At 47.0% G+C, this 17,559-nt stretch overlaps 1 protein-coding gene and 2 long non-coding RNA genes across 3 annotated transcripts; 1 reads left to right on the plus strand and 2 right to left on the minus strand.

The window, feature by feature from the left end:
* Positions 1–3,800: 3,800 nt before the first annotated feature.
* Positions 3,801–5,874, minus strand: LOC140615077 (uncharacterized). The gene is made up of 3 exons (XR_012015748.1): positions 5,742–5,874; positions 4,786–4,889; positions 3,801–4,306 (listed from the first exon to the last, which is right to left on the minus strand). It is a non-coding gene; the product is annotated as an uncharacterized lncRNA (long non-coding RNA).
* A 1,644-nt stretch (positions 5,875–7,518) lies between these two features.
* FAM181B (family with sequence similarity 181 member B) lies at positions 7,519–9,285 on the minus strand. The gene has a single exon (XM_072794817.1). It carries the CDS (start codon positions 9,213–9,215, stop codon positions 7,914–7,916), a length of 1,302 nt encoding a protein of 433 aa, XP_072650918.1. The 5' UTR covers positions 9,216–9,285; the 3' UTR covers positions 7,519–7,913.
* Positions 9,286–9,500: 215 nt separating this feature from the next.
* On the plus strand, positions 9,501–17,304 carry LOC140615079 (uncharacterized). The gene is made up of 3 exons (XR_012015749.1): positions 9,501–9,652; positions 10,660–10,722; positions 16,556–17,304. It is a non-coding gene; the product is annotated as an uncharacterized lncRNA (long non-coding RNA).
* Positions 17,305–17,559: the final 255 nt, after the last annotated feature.

Raw genomic sequence — 17,559 nt, forward strand, 5'->3', positions numbered from 1 at the left:
GCACGCTCAGACACTGCGCATGCGCAGTCCGTTTCTCACACCAGCACTCTCCCTGGATGTCAGACCCGGATAGTCCCAGAAGTCTAACAGTGCCTGCATTCACAAGCTTAAAGTTTAGCAAAGAGGAAGGATGCCAGCCCCAGCGAAATGAACTGGGCATCCTAGAGCTCCAGACTTAGCTGAGCTTGAGTGGGAGACAGGGCAAAACCATGCCATACAAATCAAGTGCGCACCAAGGAGGGTAGAAGAAAGGCAGCACCATGCTGAGCATACTTGCCAGCCTCCTGACCACCATGGGGTACCCAGCTGGCCATTAGATGTACCTCTTCCTGAGGAGCAGATTCCCCATGCATGTCAGGATAGGTTTTCACTGGTCCAGACACCAAGTATTTCAACAATAGCCTCAGAGGGCATAACCAGTAGCTGGCCACAACTCTCTGCCAGATGTGCCTCATTCGGACCAAGCCTGAGCATGAACAGAACTGCTCTGACTGTTCTCTAGCATTTTTGGCTACTGAGAGCCCCTCCCTCAAATTGTGGACAGCTTCTAGAGTTTTTGTTTTATCTGTACAGAATCCTAGAATTATCTGAAATAAAAGGAAATAAATGTGGTTTGGTTACATAAGTCTTGTTTAAGCACACACACACACACACAAAAAACCCTTTGTGTAGTGTGAATAATAGGATCAATTTTTAGTTGCCATAGTGTTTGTTATTTTTTTAGTTTCCTAGGGCTGCTGTAACAAAGTACCATAACCTGGGTAGCTTAAAACAACAGAAATTTATTATCTCGCAGTTCTGGAGGCTAGAAGTATGAAATCAAGGTGTCGGTATGACCACACTGTCTATGAAAATGCTACAGGAAGATCCTTTCTTGCCTCTTTTAGCTTCTGGTGTTTGACAGACAATCCTTGGTATTCGTTAGCTTGCACATGCGTCAGTCCAGTCATATGGCTGTCTTCCCTCTTCATGTCATCACATTTTGTCTTCTTCTGTGTCCACATTTCTCCTTTACAAAGATGCTGGTCATATTGAAATAGCTCCCACCCTAGGGACCTCATTTTAACTTGATTACCTCTGTAAAGACCTTATTTCCAAGTAAGGTCACATTCTGAGGGTCTGGGAGTTGGGACTACAACATATCTTACTGAGGGGACACAATTTAACCCATAATATTTATTACGGGTAATAAGTGGATCTTGAACCACTTGCTAGGAATCTACCCACATATTCATTCTCTCTCTCTCCCTCTCCCTCTCTCTCTCCCTCTCCCTCTCTTTCTCCCTCCCTTCCTCCCCTTACATTCTTTAGGGAAAAAATATTATTTTTCTCAATTTGGAATATGTTTATAGGAACATCACCTTTTAAAAAAAAGATTTATTTATGAATTTGAAAGAGGCGGGGGAGGAGCAGAGGGAGAGGGAGAGAGAATCCTCAAGCAGACCCCTCACTGAGCACAGAGCCTGATATGGTGCAGGGCTCAATCCCAGGATGTCAAGACCATGATCTGAACCAAAATTGAGAGTCAACCGCTTAACCAGCTGAGTCTCCCAGGGGCCCATAGGAACATCATCTTCTGAAAGTGAAGAAAAAGAAAACTGCCTATAGCATTCATGTAGCTCTTCATTTAGACAAAACTATCTAGTAATTTGTGACATCTCTTATTTTGTCTTATTTCTTCACTTCCATATTGACACTGAATATTTCATTGTGTCAACTGTAGACTCATTAAGAACAGGGTTTCTAGTTATTGCTGATCTCACAGAGGTAAATTCTGGTCACATTCTATACATGGGACAAATCATTGAAAGCATGTCACAATATCCTCAATGCCTTCCACCAAATGCACTGCTCCAGGCAAAACAACTCTGCTCTTTGGTTTGATTAAATTACTAGTATGGTTGTTATTCCACACACATAATTCTTGCCACAATTAGGGTTCCCACAGAAAGGGGCTTTCTTCACACAGTAGGTTCTTAACAAAGAGTGACATATGATTATATTGGCAGTTGACAAGTTTGGGGTGAAGGTCAAATGTGTGGATGAATGGGAAGTTTTTTTCATCTCTAAAGCACCATAATATTCATCCACTAATCATTTATTACATCTTACTATTGCCAGATTCCAGAAAGTGGTAAGAATGCAGAGGCAAGTACCTGCCCCCAATAGAGGAAGCAGAGGAATAACAACTGTTACAACATTGTAATTCATTGCTCTAAGAAGATAAGTCTGGGGTTTGGGAGCATCACAGATGATTCCAGGTGCATATTAGAGGTGCATAATTTTTCTAGGGAAGCTAACAAAGAAGTCGAGACTTAAGCTGAGAATAACAGGTAGCAGAAATTAGCAAGCAGAGAAAAAGAGGAGTCCATTGCACGTATAGGTAGGGCAGGAATAAACTCATGGAAGTGATATGGATATGGAGTATTCAAACAACTATCTATAATTAATACTAAATTCCTAAAACATGGATACTATGGAAGACTGGTAGGTGAGACCAGAGAGACTGGCAGGAGCCACATGTTTAAGCTGAGGACTTTGAATTTCACCTTCGAAGTGACAGGGAGCCACTGAAAGATTTTAAGGAAAGGAATGATGTCACTAAACTGCTTTTTAGAAATATTAGCTCAGGGAATGATGATAAGATGGATTGTGACTTCGTATATAAGAAAGTCATTAGGAGATCCTTACACTAGGTTTGGTGAGGGGTGATGAAGGCCCAAACTAAGGAGGTAACATTGGCAAAAGAGTGCCGAGGAGAGACAAAAGAGTTGCTTAGAACAGCATCTTTCAAACAGGAGGCCCAACTCATCAGTCAGTCATAAAAGCCATATAGTGGATAATAGCCAGATTTTATTAAATAGAAAAGAAAATATCAGTGTTTCACATAGCTCCTATAAGAATCTAGGCCTTGTAAAAAAAAAATCAGATATATATTGAAATTGATCATTGAATAATCTAATATCTAAATTATTAAATGTGAGTATGTCTGTATGGCTACAAACTTATACGAATAGGGATACAGATATACTGAAACATAACATAAAATTAGGTTTTTCTGAAGGCCACGAATAAATATATTTGAGACATACTGACTTAGAAGCTAGTATGGAATAGGCCTCGGTAATGGTTTGGTCAGGATGAAAGCCACAAGGAGAGTGTGGCCAGGGTGACTGTGGGCTATTCCTGTTGGGTATGCATTAAATTTTGGACATAAAGTTTGAAGAACTTATGAGCCCACCCCTCCAAGAGAAGCTGCCTAGGAAATAGAGGAGGAAATGGGTCTAGTATTGGGGAAAGGAGCCAAGCAGGCCTAGATTTAGGGGTCTTCATTGCATCAGTGTTAGCTGAAGCCTTGGGAAGAGCCACTGTCCCTGGGAAAGAATGTGTGGAGTATAAAAAGCAGAGGGCAGAACTGAGAGGAACCAGCAGCCCACCAGTATGTGAGAGTTCCAGCAAGAAGTGGACATGGCCAGAAAGTTAGGAGAAAACCAAAAGAAAATGAGATTCCACAAACCCAAAGAGGAGAGCCTTACGAAGGTGGAGCAGCCCAGTTGTTCAGATGCAGCAGCCCAGTTGTTCAGATGCGGCACAAAGGTCAAAAAAAGCTGTAGGCTGAAGACCCCATGTTGGTGACTGGGGCTTCAGTGAGGGCAATTTTGGGGAAAACAGTAGGCAGAAGGAGAGTGGCCATCTGTACCAGTTGGCCCAGGACTGAGGGGCTTCTTGGAACTTTCAGGGCTGAAACCCTCATGCAAACTGAGGGGGTAGGACAGGGTTAGGACCCCAAATAGCCACAGTTTTTTTTTAAGATTTTATTTATTTATTCATGAGAGACAGAGACAGAGAGAGAGAGAGAGAGGCAGAGACACAGGCAGAGGGAGGAGCAGGCTTCATACGGGGAGCCCGACATGGGACTTGATCGGGGGACTCCAGGATCACGCCCTGGGCCGAAGGCAGGCGCTAAACTGCTGAGCCACCTGGGCTGCCCCCAAATAGCCACAGTTTAAAGAGCAGGTATGGGTGGAAGCAAAAAGTGTCAATTCTCTTCCTGAAGAACTCAACTCAAAAGAGAAGATAGAGTTGTATCTAGAGAAGAGTTTTCCACTTCTTTATTCTCCCTCTTTTGTATTTTTAAACCATACTCAAGGTTTCTTTCTAGGATGAGAGGAACAAGTGAGGGTGAGGCTGAAGATATAGATGATGAAAGATGATTGACGGAGCAGTATCTTGTTCTCATGAAGCAGGAGGGGTGGGATGCTGAGCCACGAAGGTAGGAGAAGGTCCCGGCTGCTGGAGAGAACTGCTGTATGAAAGAGGGGATGGGAAATAGAGAGAGATTACCATAGACACTCTCCGTCTTATCAGGATGTGGGAGTGATGAGAGGGTAGGACAGAGGATTGAAAGGAGATGACCCAAGGCTTAGGACAGCCACTTTAAAGATGCAGGAAGACACTCAAACACATTCCAGGCACCAAGGCTGAGGTGGGGAATCATGAATATGCAGCAAGCAGTGTAATTATTATTACCAACTAGGTTAGGATCCCTAGCCTATCCAAAGTCATACACTTACAAGCACATTATATTTCTGATCTTGAAAAATATCTACCATTGAACCTAAAAACAAAAACAAAAATAAACAAAAAAACAACTCTACAAGGACCTATGTGGCTAAACAAGAGACAAAAATACTGTCTAACAGGCCGCAGTAGAAAATGACATAGGAGAGGAAGCAACAATACATTCAGCCCCTGGGAGGACTATTATTAATGGCTGCTACTTACTGTACTACAGCAGGTGGCGTGGTCATGGTCAGACCCACATGCGCTCGGACTGGAAGGCAATGTGGGGAGAAGAGGAATCAGACACGGGGCGATTTGGAGGCTACCTAGGGACCAAGCGCATATTCTCCGTTACAGCTAAGCAGCTGATCCTTGGCTGGTAAATTAGCACAGATAAGATGTAGCTAAGTTGATTGATCTAACCCCTCCCTCAGCCTTCTTTTCACTTGTAATGAGGATAACAACAAGGGGAAAGGAGAAAAAATGAGTGGGAAATAGCAGAAAGGGAGACAGAACATGAGAGACTCCTAACTCTGGGAAACGAACTAGGGGTGGTGGAAGGGGAGGTGGGGGGGGGGTGAGGGGTGACTGGGTGATGGGCACTGAGGGGGGCACTTGACGGGATGAGCACTGGGTGTTATTCTATATGTTGGCAACTTGAACACCAGTAAAAACTAAATTTCTAAAAAAAAATAAAGATAAGAGAAATAAAAAAAAAAATTAAACGACACACCGTGTCTGTGAAAGTGCCAGGCACCCCATAGACGCCATTTATGCATATGTCTAGCATAGTGGTTCTCAACTGGCAGCCATCTTGCTCCTCAGGGGACCCCCGAGATGTCCTTGTCACTATTAGGAGAGGGTTATTGTTACCCTAATGGGTAGAGGCCACGGATACTGCTAAACATTCTACTATGCACAGGACAGCCTGCATAGCAATGAGTTAGTTACCTTGTGCAAAATGTCAACAGTGGTGAGGATGAGAAACCCTGCTGGTGGCATAATGCAGGGGACAGGGAACCACACACACTAGCAAAGCACAGCAGGGCCTCGCAAGAAGCAGGCAGGTCTTGCTGTTAGGATACTCGGTAGATCTGGATCTTGGACCCTCACTTGCTTTCAATGAGTTACTTAACCTGTCTGAGCATCTCTTTTCAAGTGAGGATAATAGCACCCACCTCACGGCACTGTTAAGACGTTCAGCGCCCGCACGTGGAAACACACAGTGCTGGTGTTATCGTTGTTAATCAAAGGGATGGCAAAATACTGGGAGAGAGAGAGAGAGCCTGTTTCACTGAACTGGGTAAAAAAGAAAGAAGAAATTAAGAAAGAAACATTGCAGTTGTCACAGGGTTAATGTTTTCCTCCTACGAAATTCTACCCTGGATTATGCTCATCGTAAAGTAGTTCAGAGAAATTAAATGACAACTGCGTACTATTCTAACACAATGGAATTAATCCCTTATCACTTTGAAAGAAATCCAATGGACATCTAGTTTCTGGAGTTGGAAAAAGTTCTTCTGTCGCTAACAAGACTCATTCCTGTGGTGCTATCTTAAGAAAGGTTTTATTCAGAATAAAGAGGCTCAGTAGTAGCACTTAAAGTTGTCTGCCATGGGTTGGTATCCATTTGTTTCTTGACAAATTCCTTTCTGAAAATATCAGAGCACTTTTGATTTGTACAAACATTAATCTGGATTTTAACATCTTTTGGAGTAACACTGGGGTTTCTCCTTTCTCAGGTGTAGATACTCCTGGAATCTGCCTGGAAGGGAGGCAGCTCTCTTTGCAATGTCATTAATCCGTAAATGACATCTGCCTACACTTCCTGAATGTTGGTCTTTGTGCATTTTCATGGCAGGTCTGCAGCACTAAAGGGCTCCCTCTTTTCTTTCCTGCTACCCACTCCCCACCCGGTCTTTCCCTCTCTGCCCCTCAACCGTGCGGATGGTGGCACGTGTCCTCTGCCACATCATGACTGCTTCAACCATTTATCTGGCTTTTCCCCCAAATGCCTCTCAGATAACAGACTCTCCAGGGCTCCTTCAGATTCTATTCATCAAACCTGCTATTTAGAGAATAGAGACTCTTTAGGAAACTCATACCTTCACCATTCCCTTCTATGGGAAGAGTGTGAGTACAGGGAGTGAGCACGCACAGGGGAGCAGAAACCAACCAAGGGGAGTAGGGGAGGGGAGGGGAGGGGAGGGGAGGGGAAGGGAGGGGAGGGGAGGGGAGGGGAGGGGAGGGAGTGAAACAGGAGGAGAAAGGGCAGATTGCCGTGTACAGCTTGTAAGGGAAGGAGCAATCCCCAGGCCTAGGCCAAAAAAAGAGCTTGGGACTCGCAATCCTAAGGGCTCCGTATGTATAAAGTATTGATATGTGTCTGTACAGTATGCGCCCCTGCAGAATCGACCAAGCAGCCCCAAGGGGTGTTTCATGCATTTCCCCTCCGAGCTACCCGACAAGCTATGAAGAAGCGATCGATAAGGGATATTATCCCCTTCCTCTCAGATAAGGAAGCTTAGATGCAAAGAGGTTATAGCTTGCCCCTGCCGCCTCAGCAAAGTGGTTGAGGAATGGGGAAAGGAGAGAAACGGACGCCTCTTTGCGGGTTTGCCAAACGTAAGCCTCCTACACCAAGAAAAGCTGTCAGAAAAAAAGAAAAAAATCAAGAGACACCAACAGGAGAAAGAGGAGGGAAGTAGGCAACAGCGCCGGTAAACGTGCAAAGCACCGGAAGAAGGATCATGAGACGTTGGAGGAGAGGAGCAGACAACAGCTCCGAGGGTCAGAGAAGAGTCCCGCACGCGAGGGCCCGCAGGGGGCCGGCAGCGGGTCAGCAGCGGGTCAGCGGCCTCCTGCCCTCCAGGGCGCCCTCGGCCGGCCGGGCGGGGGCGCTACGGGAACCGCCCTCCGAGAAAACACCCGAATCAATAACGTGTCTTCGCTCCGTTCGTTTCAGTACAGCCTTTAATTCACGTGCTCTCGAGGGGGAGGAGAGGGAGGGGCCAGCGCTCCGTTCGGAAGGGCCGAGTCCACCACACGCCGCGGCCGCAGCCAGGTGGGCGGAGGGTCGGGCGGCCACGGAAGCCAGGCCCGCCCCGCCCCCACCCCCGCCCGACGCCCGGCCTGGTTCCCCCGCCGTCTGGTCCGGTGAGAACCTACCGACGGCTTTGCCGGTCTTCAAACGCTTGAGGCTGTGACGTAACAGCCCCCAACTCCTCTCCGTTTCTTTTCCTCAAGTTTCTTTTATTAAGTGAACATCTTTAGATCCCGTGTCCTCTGCGCGCGCGCTCCCGTCGTTCCGAGGCTGCGGAGAGGCGCGGGGCCGGGGGCGCCCCACCCCCTCAATCCCGGGGCGCCCCCTCCTCCCCGGGCGCCCCCTCCCACGCCGCGTCGGGTCTCCAGAGGCCCGCGTAAGCCGAGCGGCCGTAGCCCGCGCCGTACTCGTAGGACACCTGATGCGGCGGCGGCGGCGGCGGCGGCGGGAGCGCGCAGTCCGAGAAGAAGGGCGCGAAGGACGCCAGCAGGCCGGGCGCGTCCTCCCCGCCCGGGCAGTCCGCGGCGGCGGGGTACGCGGGGCGCAAGGGCTCGGTCAAGGCCAGGCCGCCGCGGGGGGCGGCCGGGGGCGGCCTCTTGGCGGGCGGGCAGCCCGGGGCGCTCCAGGGCTCGGGGTACAGGAGGGCCCCCACCGTCGCGGCGGGCGGCTCGAACAGCCCGGGCTCCAGCTCCGGGGGGCCCCGCAGCACGGCGGCGCCCGCGGGGAACACCTCGAGCGGCTCGGCGGCGAGCAGCACGCCCGCCCCGGCCCCGGCCCCGGCCCCCGCCCCCGCGCCGTAGTCGGGCGCCAGCAGCTCCAAGAACTCCACGGCGTCCGCGCCCTTCTCCAGGTCGCCCAGGCTCACGCCGGGCCCCGACGGCCCGCAGCCGCCGCCCGCCCGGGACGGCTCGGTGAAGAAGGACGGCGGCAGGTTGCGCGCCCGCAGCGGGACCTTCCTGGCGCCGGGGCCCGCCGTCCCGCCCGCGGGGCCGGCCGCGTCCCCTCCCGAGCCGCCGGCGCCCGCCGCGCCCAGCGCCGCCGCGGGCGCCGCCCCCGAGGCCCCGGGCCGCTCGTCGCCCGCAGGGACGTGGCGCAGCGAGTCGAAGAGCGCGGCCAGGCTCCGGCTCTGCAGGCTGTTGGCGGCCGCGGCCTGCGACGCCTCCCGCCGGGGGGCGGCCTTGCCGGGGGGCGGCCCCGCGACGGCCTGCGCGCCCGCCGCGCCGAGCGGCCTCTTGGCCGGCGCGTCGGCTGCGCCCGGGGACGGCGGCCCGGGGGCCGCGGCGCCCATTAGGCCGCTGCAGCGCTTGATCTGCTTCTGCAGGTACTTGCGGTGGTTCACCTTCCGCTTGGACTTGCCGGGCTTGTCCAGCGCCAGCTTGATGTTGCTGGACGCCGAGTCCATGAAGCTGAGCAGGTCGCGGGTGGCCTCGCGCACGTCCCCGCCCTCGGCGCCCGCCAGCAGCGCGCCCGCCGGGGGCCCGGGCTCATCGTCCTCGAAACAGCAGCCCTTGTCCAGGGCCCCGAAGGCGCCCCCCAGCGCGTCCGGGGAGCCGCCGAAGCCGAAGGGGACGAAGGGGTGCGTGCTGAGGAGCGCCGCCTGCACCGCCATCGCCGCGGCTCCCGGGCGCCCCCGGCCGGCTCCCGCCCGCGACCCAGGCCCGGCTCCCGGCCCGGCTCCCGCCCCGCCGCGGCGCGCGCGGCGCAGCCTCCTCGCTCGGGCCCGGCTGGCGGCTCGGCCTCGCGGGGGAGCTCATTAGGTCTTGTAAGCGGGGGGCGGGCGGGGGCGAGCGAGGCTACCGCCCCGGCGGCGGGGGGCGGGGGGCGGGGCCTGCCTCGCGGGGCCCCGGCGGATTGGAGGCGGGCGCGGGGGGGGGGGGCAGCCGTTTTTCCAGCTTTCGGGGCTTTCGCGAGCTCCGCGCTTTAACCCCTGCGCTTCCCTTCGCCCTGAGGCGTTCCTCTTGGCTCGGCTTGCGGCCGCGGGAGGCGAGGTTCAGGCGGCCCGGCCTCCACTCCGGGCCCTGCACCACCACGCCCTCGTCCCGAGAGGTGCGTTCGGGCGCCCTGCTCTCGGGGGCCTGCGTGTGCCAGGCGCTGTCCCTACAGGGTCACATTTAATTTTTGAACAATACCCCTTATTCACACCAAGCGCGTATTATTAGCACCACCTAACACGTGAAGAAGCAGCCTCGGAGAGGTTCCGTGAGTCGGCCTAAGCCACATCCAGTCCAGTTCAACCCCAAACCCAGAACTTGTGCTTTCCCTTGGCCTCCTCTTCTTCCTCATCTGTATGGTGAGAGAAGGAAACTAGTGTCTGTCTATTCAAGCTATAGACCTGGTCCTAAGACTCGAACTGGAGTTTCCATAGGACTCTCAAGACTGGTGCTCTGGTTTCTACCCTATTTCTATTCTACTCTTCTTTCTACTGTTAGAAGTAACAATTACTTACAGTAAAGTGAGGCAAGCACTTGGCCCATCTTTCAGTATTGTAGGTGGACGGCAGGAGGCAAAGGAGAATAGAGTCATTACGCTAAGCCAGCTGGTGCTTGAGAGACAACCCTGGTGCATCTTAAGACAAAATATGGATGGGAACCTCTCCCCTACTTGTCCTGCCACTTAAGTTGTCCTTCTGGAGTCCTTGTTGCATTTTAAGGATCGCTCTGAAGTTCACTTGGACCCAGTCTCACCTGGGCAACCCTCCTGGGATAGAGAAAATGAACAATATGGTAGACCACAGTAAATGATTCAGAAAAGACTGGTCTGTTCCCCATTAGGTCTTAGTTCCACCACTCAGTAGTTCTGTGCTTTGGGTTAAAATCCATATTCTGATGAGTACATGGCTTTGGCCAAACCAGCCAACCTCTCTCTGCCTTAATTAACTCACATTAAATGCAGGTAAAGTCACCCACCTCACGGGGCACCTGTTATCTAAAGGAAACATCCTATGAAAAATCCGTATCTGTTGACTCTTGCACAGCTTGTGATGAGTATTTGCCCTTACGTCTCTAAAACACAAAAAGGTGACTGTATTTCCTTACGTGTCTTTTCTGGCACAGGGTGTTTATGAGGATTCAATGAGATCACATATATGAAGACACTGTGATAAAAAGACATATAAGGTGTGTGATAAAGTGTTCTCTAAACAAGTTATGACAGGGGCGCCCAGGTGGCTCAGTAGCGACTGACTCTTGATTTCAGCTCAGGTCATGATCTCAGGGTAGTGGCGGAGCTCCTTGCTCAGCGGGGAGTCTGCTTGAGATTGCCTCTCATTCTTCCTCTGCCTCTCCTCCCCCCCACCAAATAAATAAATAAATAAATCCTTAAAAATAAACAAATAAATAAGTTATGATAGTTTAGATGCAGAGTCTGCCTCAGGGAGATGCGGACCATCTCTTCTAAAACTCTTTTCTTTAAGCCTCATTTTTCAGGATGTAGCAAAATGATTTCTCCATTTAGGAGATAAAATAGACACTTCCCAACCAATATAGCTGAATCAAACTTTTTATTTTTTTCAATTAAGGCGGCTCAATAATAATGTGCCTTTCATTAGAGTTATATACAGGATTTTGTCCTCGATCATTGGACTGTCTGTTTTACTCTTGGTGACATTTGCACTAAGGAAATTGTGTAAGCCTGTTACTGAGTAGTGTTTCTCACCTGTCAGATGTGGATGTCAGCACTTACTGTTCCCTTTTTGACAGGACCATTCCACAGGCCTCCAGGTCTGGCAGCTAAGAGCACTCTTTTTTTCACTTCTTTTAACTGAGCCAGTCTTACAAATTCCCAGACACAAATTGCATAGGACTTTACATTTAATTGATGTCTTTAGTCTGAAAGTCTCTCTTAATCTACAGAGAGTAAACTAAGCCCTAACATAAATCATATTCAAAATAAGTGGAATGTGAATGGTGTCATATGTATAAGTCTCTTCATTTCCAGATCAGGGGAGTGTTATACTCAGAGTTGATTCAGAGTTTGATGAGGCCAGGTTCAAATTCTGGCCTGACACTTGGTGGATAACTGTCCTTGGATAAGTTCAGTTCATCTTCCCAAGGCTCAGTTTCATTATCTGAAAAATGGGAATGGTTATAACTGTTCTCAGAGTCTTTGTGAGAATTACATGACATAACAGGCAAATAATAATACCTCTGAGTCTTACTTTTCTCCTCTGTGTGATAAAGATCAGCTCCTCAAGGATTTTGTGAATTGGTGCATATAAGTGTTCCTGGCATGAAAGAGCAGCTCGACAAATGCCCATGTTCTTCATTCCTTAGGCCTCAAGGGTTTCTTGCCAACACATCACTCTAAAATTAGCATCAGGGATCCCTGGGTGGCGCAGCGGTTTGGCGCCTGCCTTTGGCCCAGGGCGCGATCCTGGAGACCCGGGATCGAATCCCACATCAGGCTCCCGGTGCATGGAGCCTGCTTCTCCCTCTGCCTGTGTCTCTGCCTCTCTCTCTCTCTCTCTCTGTGACTATCATAAATAAATAAAAATTAAAAAAATAAATAAATAAATAAAATAAAATAAAATTAGCATCATCTGCTTTTCCCCCCAACAAAGTAACTATTTTCAAATGCAAGAGAGCAGCTACACTTGCAGGCTCTAGAAACTTAGAAAAAAGCTGTGTGATGTAGCAGAGGGAGAGCTGAAATTAGAGCCTGAGGTGAAGAGTCCAACCCTGCCTTTTATTGTCCAACTAATTATAGAAAAGTCCAATGTTCCCCTCTATAAAATGGGAATAAAGTGTGAAACTATTTGAGAAGGCTATGAAGTTCTTTGTCAACCATAAAGCTCTATATGCACATATAAGATATCCAGGGCTTAGAAGTTCTACAGCCTGACTCACAAAATGGATCCTTTTTTTCTCATTTTTAAAAATTTAAATTCAGTTAATTAACATATAGTGTATTATGAGTTTCAGAGATAGAGTTCAGTGATTCATCAATCTTCTATAACACCCAGTGCTCATTACATCACGTGCCCTCCTTAATGTCCATCCCCTAGTTACCTCATCCCCCTAAACTCCTTCCCTCCAGAAACCCTCAGTTTGCTTCCTATAATTAAGAGTCTCTTATAGTTTGTCTCCCTCTGATTTCATCTTGTTTTTTTTTTCCTTTCTCCCCCTTAAAAAAAATGGTTAATAAAATATCCACCTAGTCATTTATTCATTCAGATATTATTGACACCAACAATATTAGTGCCAGGACTAGGGAACACAAAGATAAGAAGCCATAATCTCTACCTCTTCTGATGGAAAGGCAGACATGCAAACAAGTCATTGTAATATAATGCAATACGTATCTTAATGGAGGTAAATTAAAGGTGCAATAGTTGAGGGTATCAAAGGTATCAAAGACCTCAAGTCTGCTCAGAAAAGTCCAGGAAGCCTCCATAGGCAGGTAGCATTTGAGCTAAGACTTAAAGGATGCATTTGAGTGTACTGAGCAAACAAGCAGTATCTGTGGGAACAGCCTGGGCAGGGGCATGGTCATATGAAAGTAAAGGTGTTTATGGAAAACTATAGAAAATAAGGCAACAAAGAACAACTTCTACTTGAAATAACTAATACCTGGGGTCAAAATAAATCCTTAGAGTTTCCATTATCCAACTAAATTGTACATGTAAGACCCCACCTCATGGTCTCAGCTTTCCCCCTCCATCTACTTTCCTTTGGGGAAGAAGAGCTTTATCTGGGATGAAACCAGTTTCAGCAGTCTGTGGCCAGCTCCTGCCAGGCCCCTCCTCTGACACCCTGAGTGAGCACACTCACTTGAATGGCTTTGACATCAATACATTTCACTTCCTATGGGGCGGAGGGACCCAGCTTCAGCCTGCACGAGGGCCTCTCTGCACAACTCCAAACCAGAGCTCTTTTGCCCCAGTGATACCTAATGCTAAGCAAGTGGGATTAGTCTCCTTGGGAACCAAACCCCCCAGGGGCTCAAGGGCTGAACTGCCCCAAACGTTTGGGAGAATTGAGATTTCATATTGTTCTTTTACACTTGGATTTCAGGACATTACTTAGACAAAAGCCCACCTGAGAGCTGCCTCCTTTCTTGTGGGTAAATATAGCAGCAGGATCAAGAGCTGACTTACTTATTTTGTTTTCCTCTTTGTAACTTTAATCATACTCCCTGCAGGACAATCTTAGTCCTCAGAGATGTCAGGAATGCACATTCATAAAGGCAAAAATAATTATGCATATCTCTCTCTCTCTCTCTCTCTCTCTCTCTCGCTCACTCTCTCTCTCTTCCCCCCATACCAATTTCCTGTAGCCATTTTTCAAACCTCAAATTAAAAAAATCAATTCCTCAATTTCACCACACCTTTTCGTCATTTTCACCATGAAATCATATTACCTCACAAACTGTGCACACCCAAAAATGTATCTCTTGTTTTCTTTCTCATCCTTTCCTCCTGGAAACTTCATTCTACTAACACTAGATCTTAATGTCCATCTTAAAATATTAGATGTTATTCTGGTTATCTATAATTGTCTAGCAAAATACTCAAAAACTAGCTAAAAACAAATGGCATTTTATTATATCTCACCATATTATGGATTAGTAATTTGATCAATCCTTGGCTGAGTATTCCTTCTGGCCCATTCCACATCGACTATGGCTGGTGTGGAGGATCCAAGATGGCATCATTCACATGACTGCATTCTGGCCTCTCCAATATACTGATCTAAGAGGACTCAGACTTCCTATATGGAGCTCAGGAATCCCAGAGACAGTGCTGCAAGTGGCCCCATCTGGCAACTCCCAGGCTTCTTATGAACTAGTCCCAAAATTCTTAGGATGTCACTTTTACTCATTCTACTGGTCAAACAAGCCACTCAGGCCAGCTCAGATTCAAGGCAAGGGAAATTAGAATCCAACCCTCAGGGGAAGAAATAGCAAAGAATTGGTTTGGTACATTTCTTGATCTCTTTTAATCTATATGGCCTCCATTTTTTATTTTCTCTGCAATTGGTATATTATTGAAAAACTGGTCATGGTTTGTCATCTTTCCCACATTCTGAACTTGGTTATTTGCATCCATCTCCACAGTGTCATTTTTTTTTTTTAATTTTATTTATCCATGAGAGACACACAGAGAGAGAGAGAGAGAGAGAGAGGCACAGACACAGGCAGAGGGAGAAGCAGGCTCCATGCAGGGAGCCCGACGTGAGATTCGATCCTGGGTCTCCAGGATCACACCCTGGGCCAAAGGCAGCGCTAAACTGCTGAGTCACCCGGGCTGCCCTCCACAGTGTCATTTAACACATTTCTCTGGTCCTTGTTTCCTGTAAATGGGAAGTAGATGTAGAGGCTTAATCAGATTCATGTTCCTTTTTATGCTGTAGTGTGCATGCACACATATGCGCACATACACACACACACCCTATAGAATATATGCTACAATATGTATAATATTTTCATAACAATGCCAATATTCTTACTGGTAGTATAACTACTACAAACGATTCTTTTTTCTTTCCTTCTTTTTTTTTCCTACCCTTTTGTCCTTCAACCATATCCCACTAGTAAAAAACAGCCCAATTACTATGTTTTAAATTCACTTAAAAAACTCCTATGTGGTTATGCCACCAATTCAATAAAATGGTAGGTTCATTTGTTTTACTTTGCTTTACATAAAAATTGCTTTTTTTTTATTTTTATTTTTTTTATTTATTTTTTTTATTTTTTATTTTTATTTATGATAGTCACACACAGAGAGAGAGAGAGAGAGAGGCAGAGACACAGGCAGAGGGAGAAGCAGGCTCCATGCACCGGGAGCCCGACGTGGGATTCGATCCCGGGTCTCCAGGATCGCGCCCTGGGCCAAAGGCAGGCGCCAAACCGCTGCGCCACCCAGGGATCCCCTGCTTTTTTTTTTTAAAGGTATTATTTATTTATGATAGTCACAGAGAGAGAGAGGCAGAGACACAGGCAGAGGGAAAAGCAGGCTCCATGCACCGGGAGCCCGACATGGGATTCGATCCCGGGTCTCCAGGATCGCGCCCTGGGCCAGAGGCAGGCGCTAAACCGCTGCGCCACCCAGGGATCCCTAAAAATTGCTTTATAAATCTTTGTTTTATAATTTTTAAAAATTTACATGGCTTCAAAGTGAAAACTACACCAAAAGACATTCAGGGAGGGTTAATTTCCATTTTTGCCTCTCTATTTTCTCCCCTGTTCCTGTAAGTAATCGTTGTTTTGTTTGGGTTCAGGATTATTTTTTGTTAGATAATCATATTTTTATTATACATGCTTTCCTCTACCTTGTGTTTTTCACTTAACAATAATCTATCTTCATTCATTTTCTTTTACAGTTGTGTAACAGTTCATTGAGTGGATCTACCACAGTTTATTCAATCAGTCCTGTTATGATTAACTTAGTTGGGGTTTTTCCAGGCCTTTTATATTACAAATAGAGCTACAGTGAATAGCTTTAATGTAAAATCAAGATCTACTAACTACTGGTCTGGTACTCCTTTCATAATATCAGTGTAGCTATGAATTGCTTAGGATAAATAGAAGGATCCTTCATACTAGTGCCAGTCAGGTATTTCTTTCAAGGGTTCTCATGAAGAGGACAATGTAAAATGGAATGAACAATCTTCATACACAGTATCTGTGGTTGATTATTATAAGAATGGCCCCAGGACACCTGGTTGGGTTGGTTAAGTGTCCTACTCTTGATTTCAGCTCAGGTCTGGATCTCAAGGTCATGAGTTCAAGCCCCACATTGGGCTCCATGCCCAGTGTGGAGCCTACTTAATAAAAGGGAAAAAAGATGTGACCCTGGAACTCTTCCCATGGAGTTTATTTCTCCACACCTTAAAATCTGTGCTGGAGATAGTACATGAGTTCCAACATTTGCAACTTTCAACTTAAGAGATATAGCAGCCTCTTCTGTCTTACTCTTTGAACACTGAGACCCCCCACTGTGAACAATCCTAGGAGAATCAAGTTACCCCTGAAGACCGCTAGCATCACTGCAAGACATTCCAGTGAGGCCATTTTGCACCCTCCAAACCCAGTCAAATCATCAGATAACTGAAGCCACCTGACTCGTTCCAGGAAAGATCTGCAAAAGAACCACTCACATTGCCAACCTATGCAAGCATTTGAAATAATAAATGTTAGTTCTAAGCCAGTAAGTTTTGGTATGGCTTATTATGAAGCAAGTTTCATGGGCTACTTGTTAAATAATAGCCTTCACTGTAGAAGAATAGCCCCACACTCCAATAAATCTACCGAAGCAACTAAACAGAAAGCCTTCATTCTAATGAACACCTTGGAAATATCTCTTGAGCATCTGCCCACATCAACTGAGATAATGAATATGAAAGCACTTTGCAAGTTGGAAAGCATCCTACCAATCTCTGTTTGTCCTTTTTTTTTTTTTTTAAATGCTATGAACTTTCCAGAATATTGCTAAACCAGGGCAGCAAGCAGTACACGCATAAAGTCATTAGGTTCTCCTCCCCTTGACAATCACTAAATCAGTGTGTCCTCCATTCCTTGCTTGTCATCAGTGATCAATTGCTCAGGTGATCTCCAGTGATTTCAAAGGAAAAAGAGCTGAAGCAATTTTGTGTACATATACTCTATAAATTTTAAATTAAAAATTATGACTTCCATAGAAATCATAGTTTATTCTTTATAATCACATCCTAATGATTACACATGTATTACAAGGACTGCATATGTTTGTTCTAGCTAAATTATGTGACCATTCAGTTAATATTTGTGCTTTTCACTTCATTTTAATGTAATTTACACATTACAGTTTTTGTTGGTTACACTTTCATCCCCTTCATTATTAATATAGTACACATCTGGATCTCAAATCTGTGAAAGTAGATGAATGGCTTCAAAGCAGTTTTGGTAATTCTAAATTAGTAAGAAAAATATAAAAAACATATATATAGTGAACAAGACAAATGAGAATATAAAATGTA

Source organism: Canis lupus, chromosome 23, assembly GCF_048164855.1.
Source record: "Canis lupus baileyi chromosome 23, mCanLup2.hap1, whole genome shotgun sequence".
Classification (NCBI taxonomy): domain Eukaryota; kingdom Metazoa; phylum Chordata; class Mammalia; order Carnivora; family Canidae; genus Canis; species Canis lupus.

Excerpts from the sequence above, each read along its gene's own strand:
- FAM181B (XM_072794817.1), bottom strand. The coding sequence starts at position 9,215 with ATGGCGGTGCAGGCGGCGCTCCTCAGCACGCACCCCTTCGTCCCCTTC.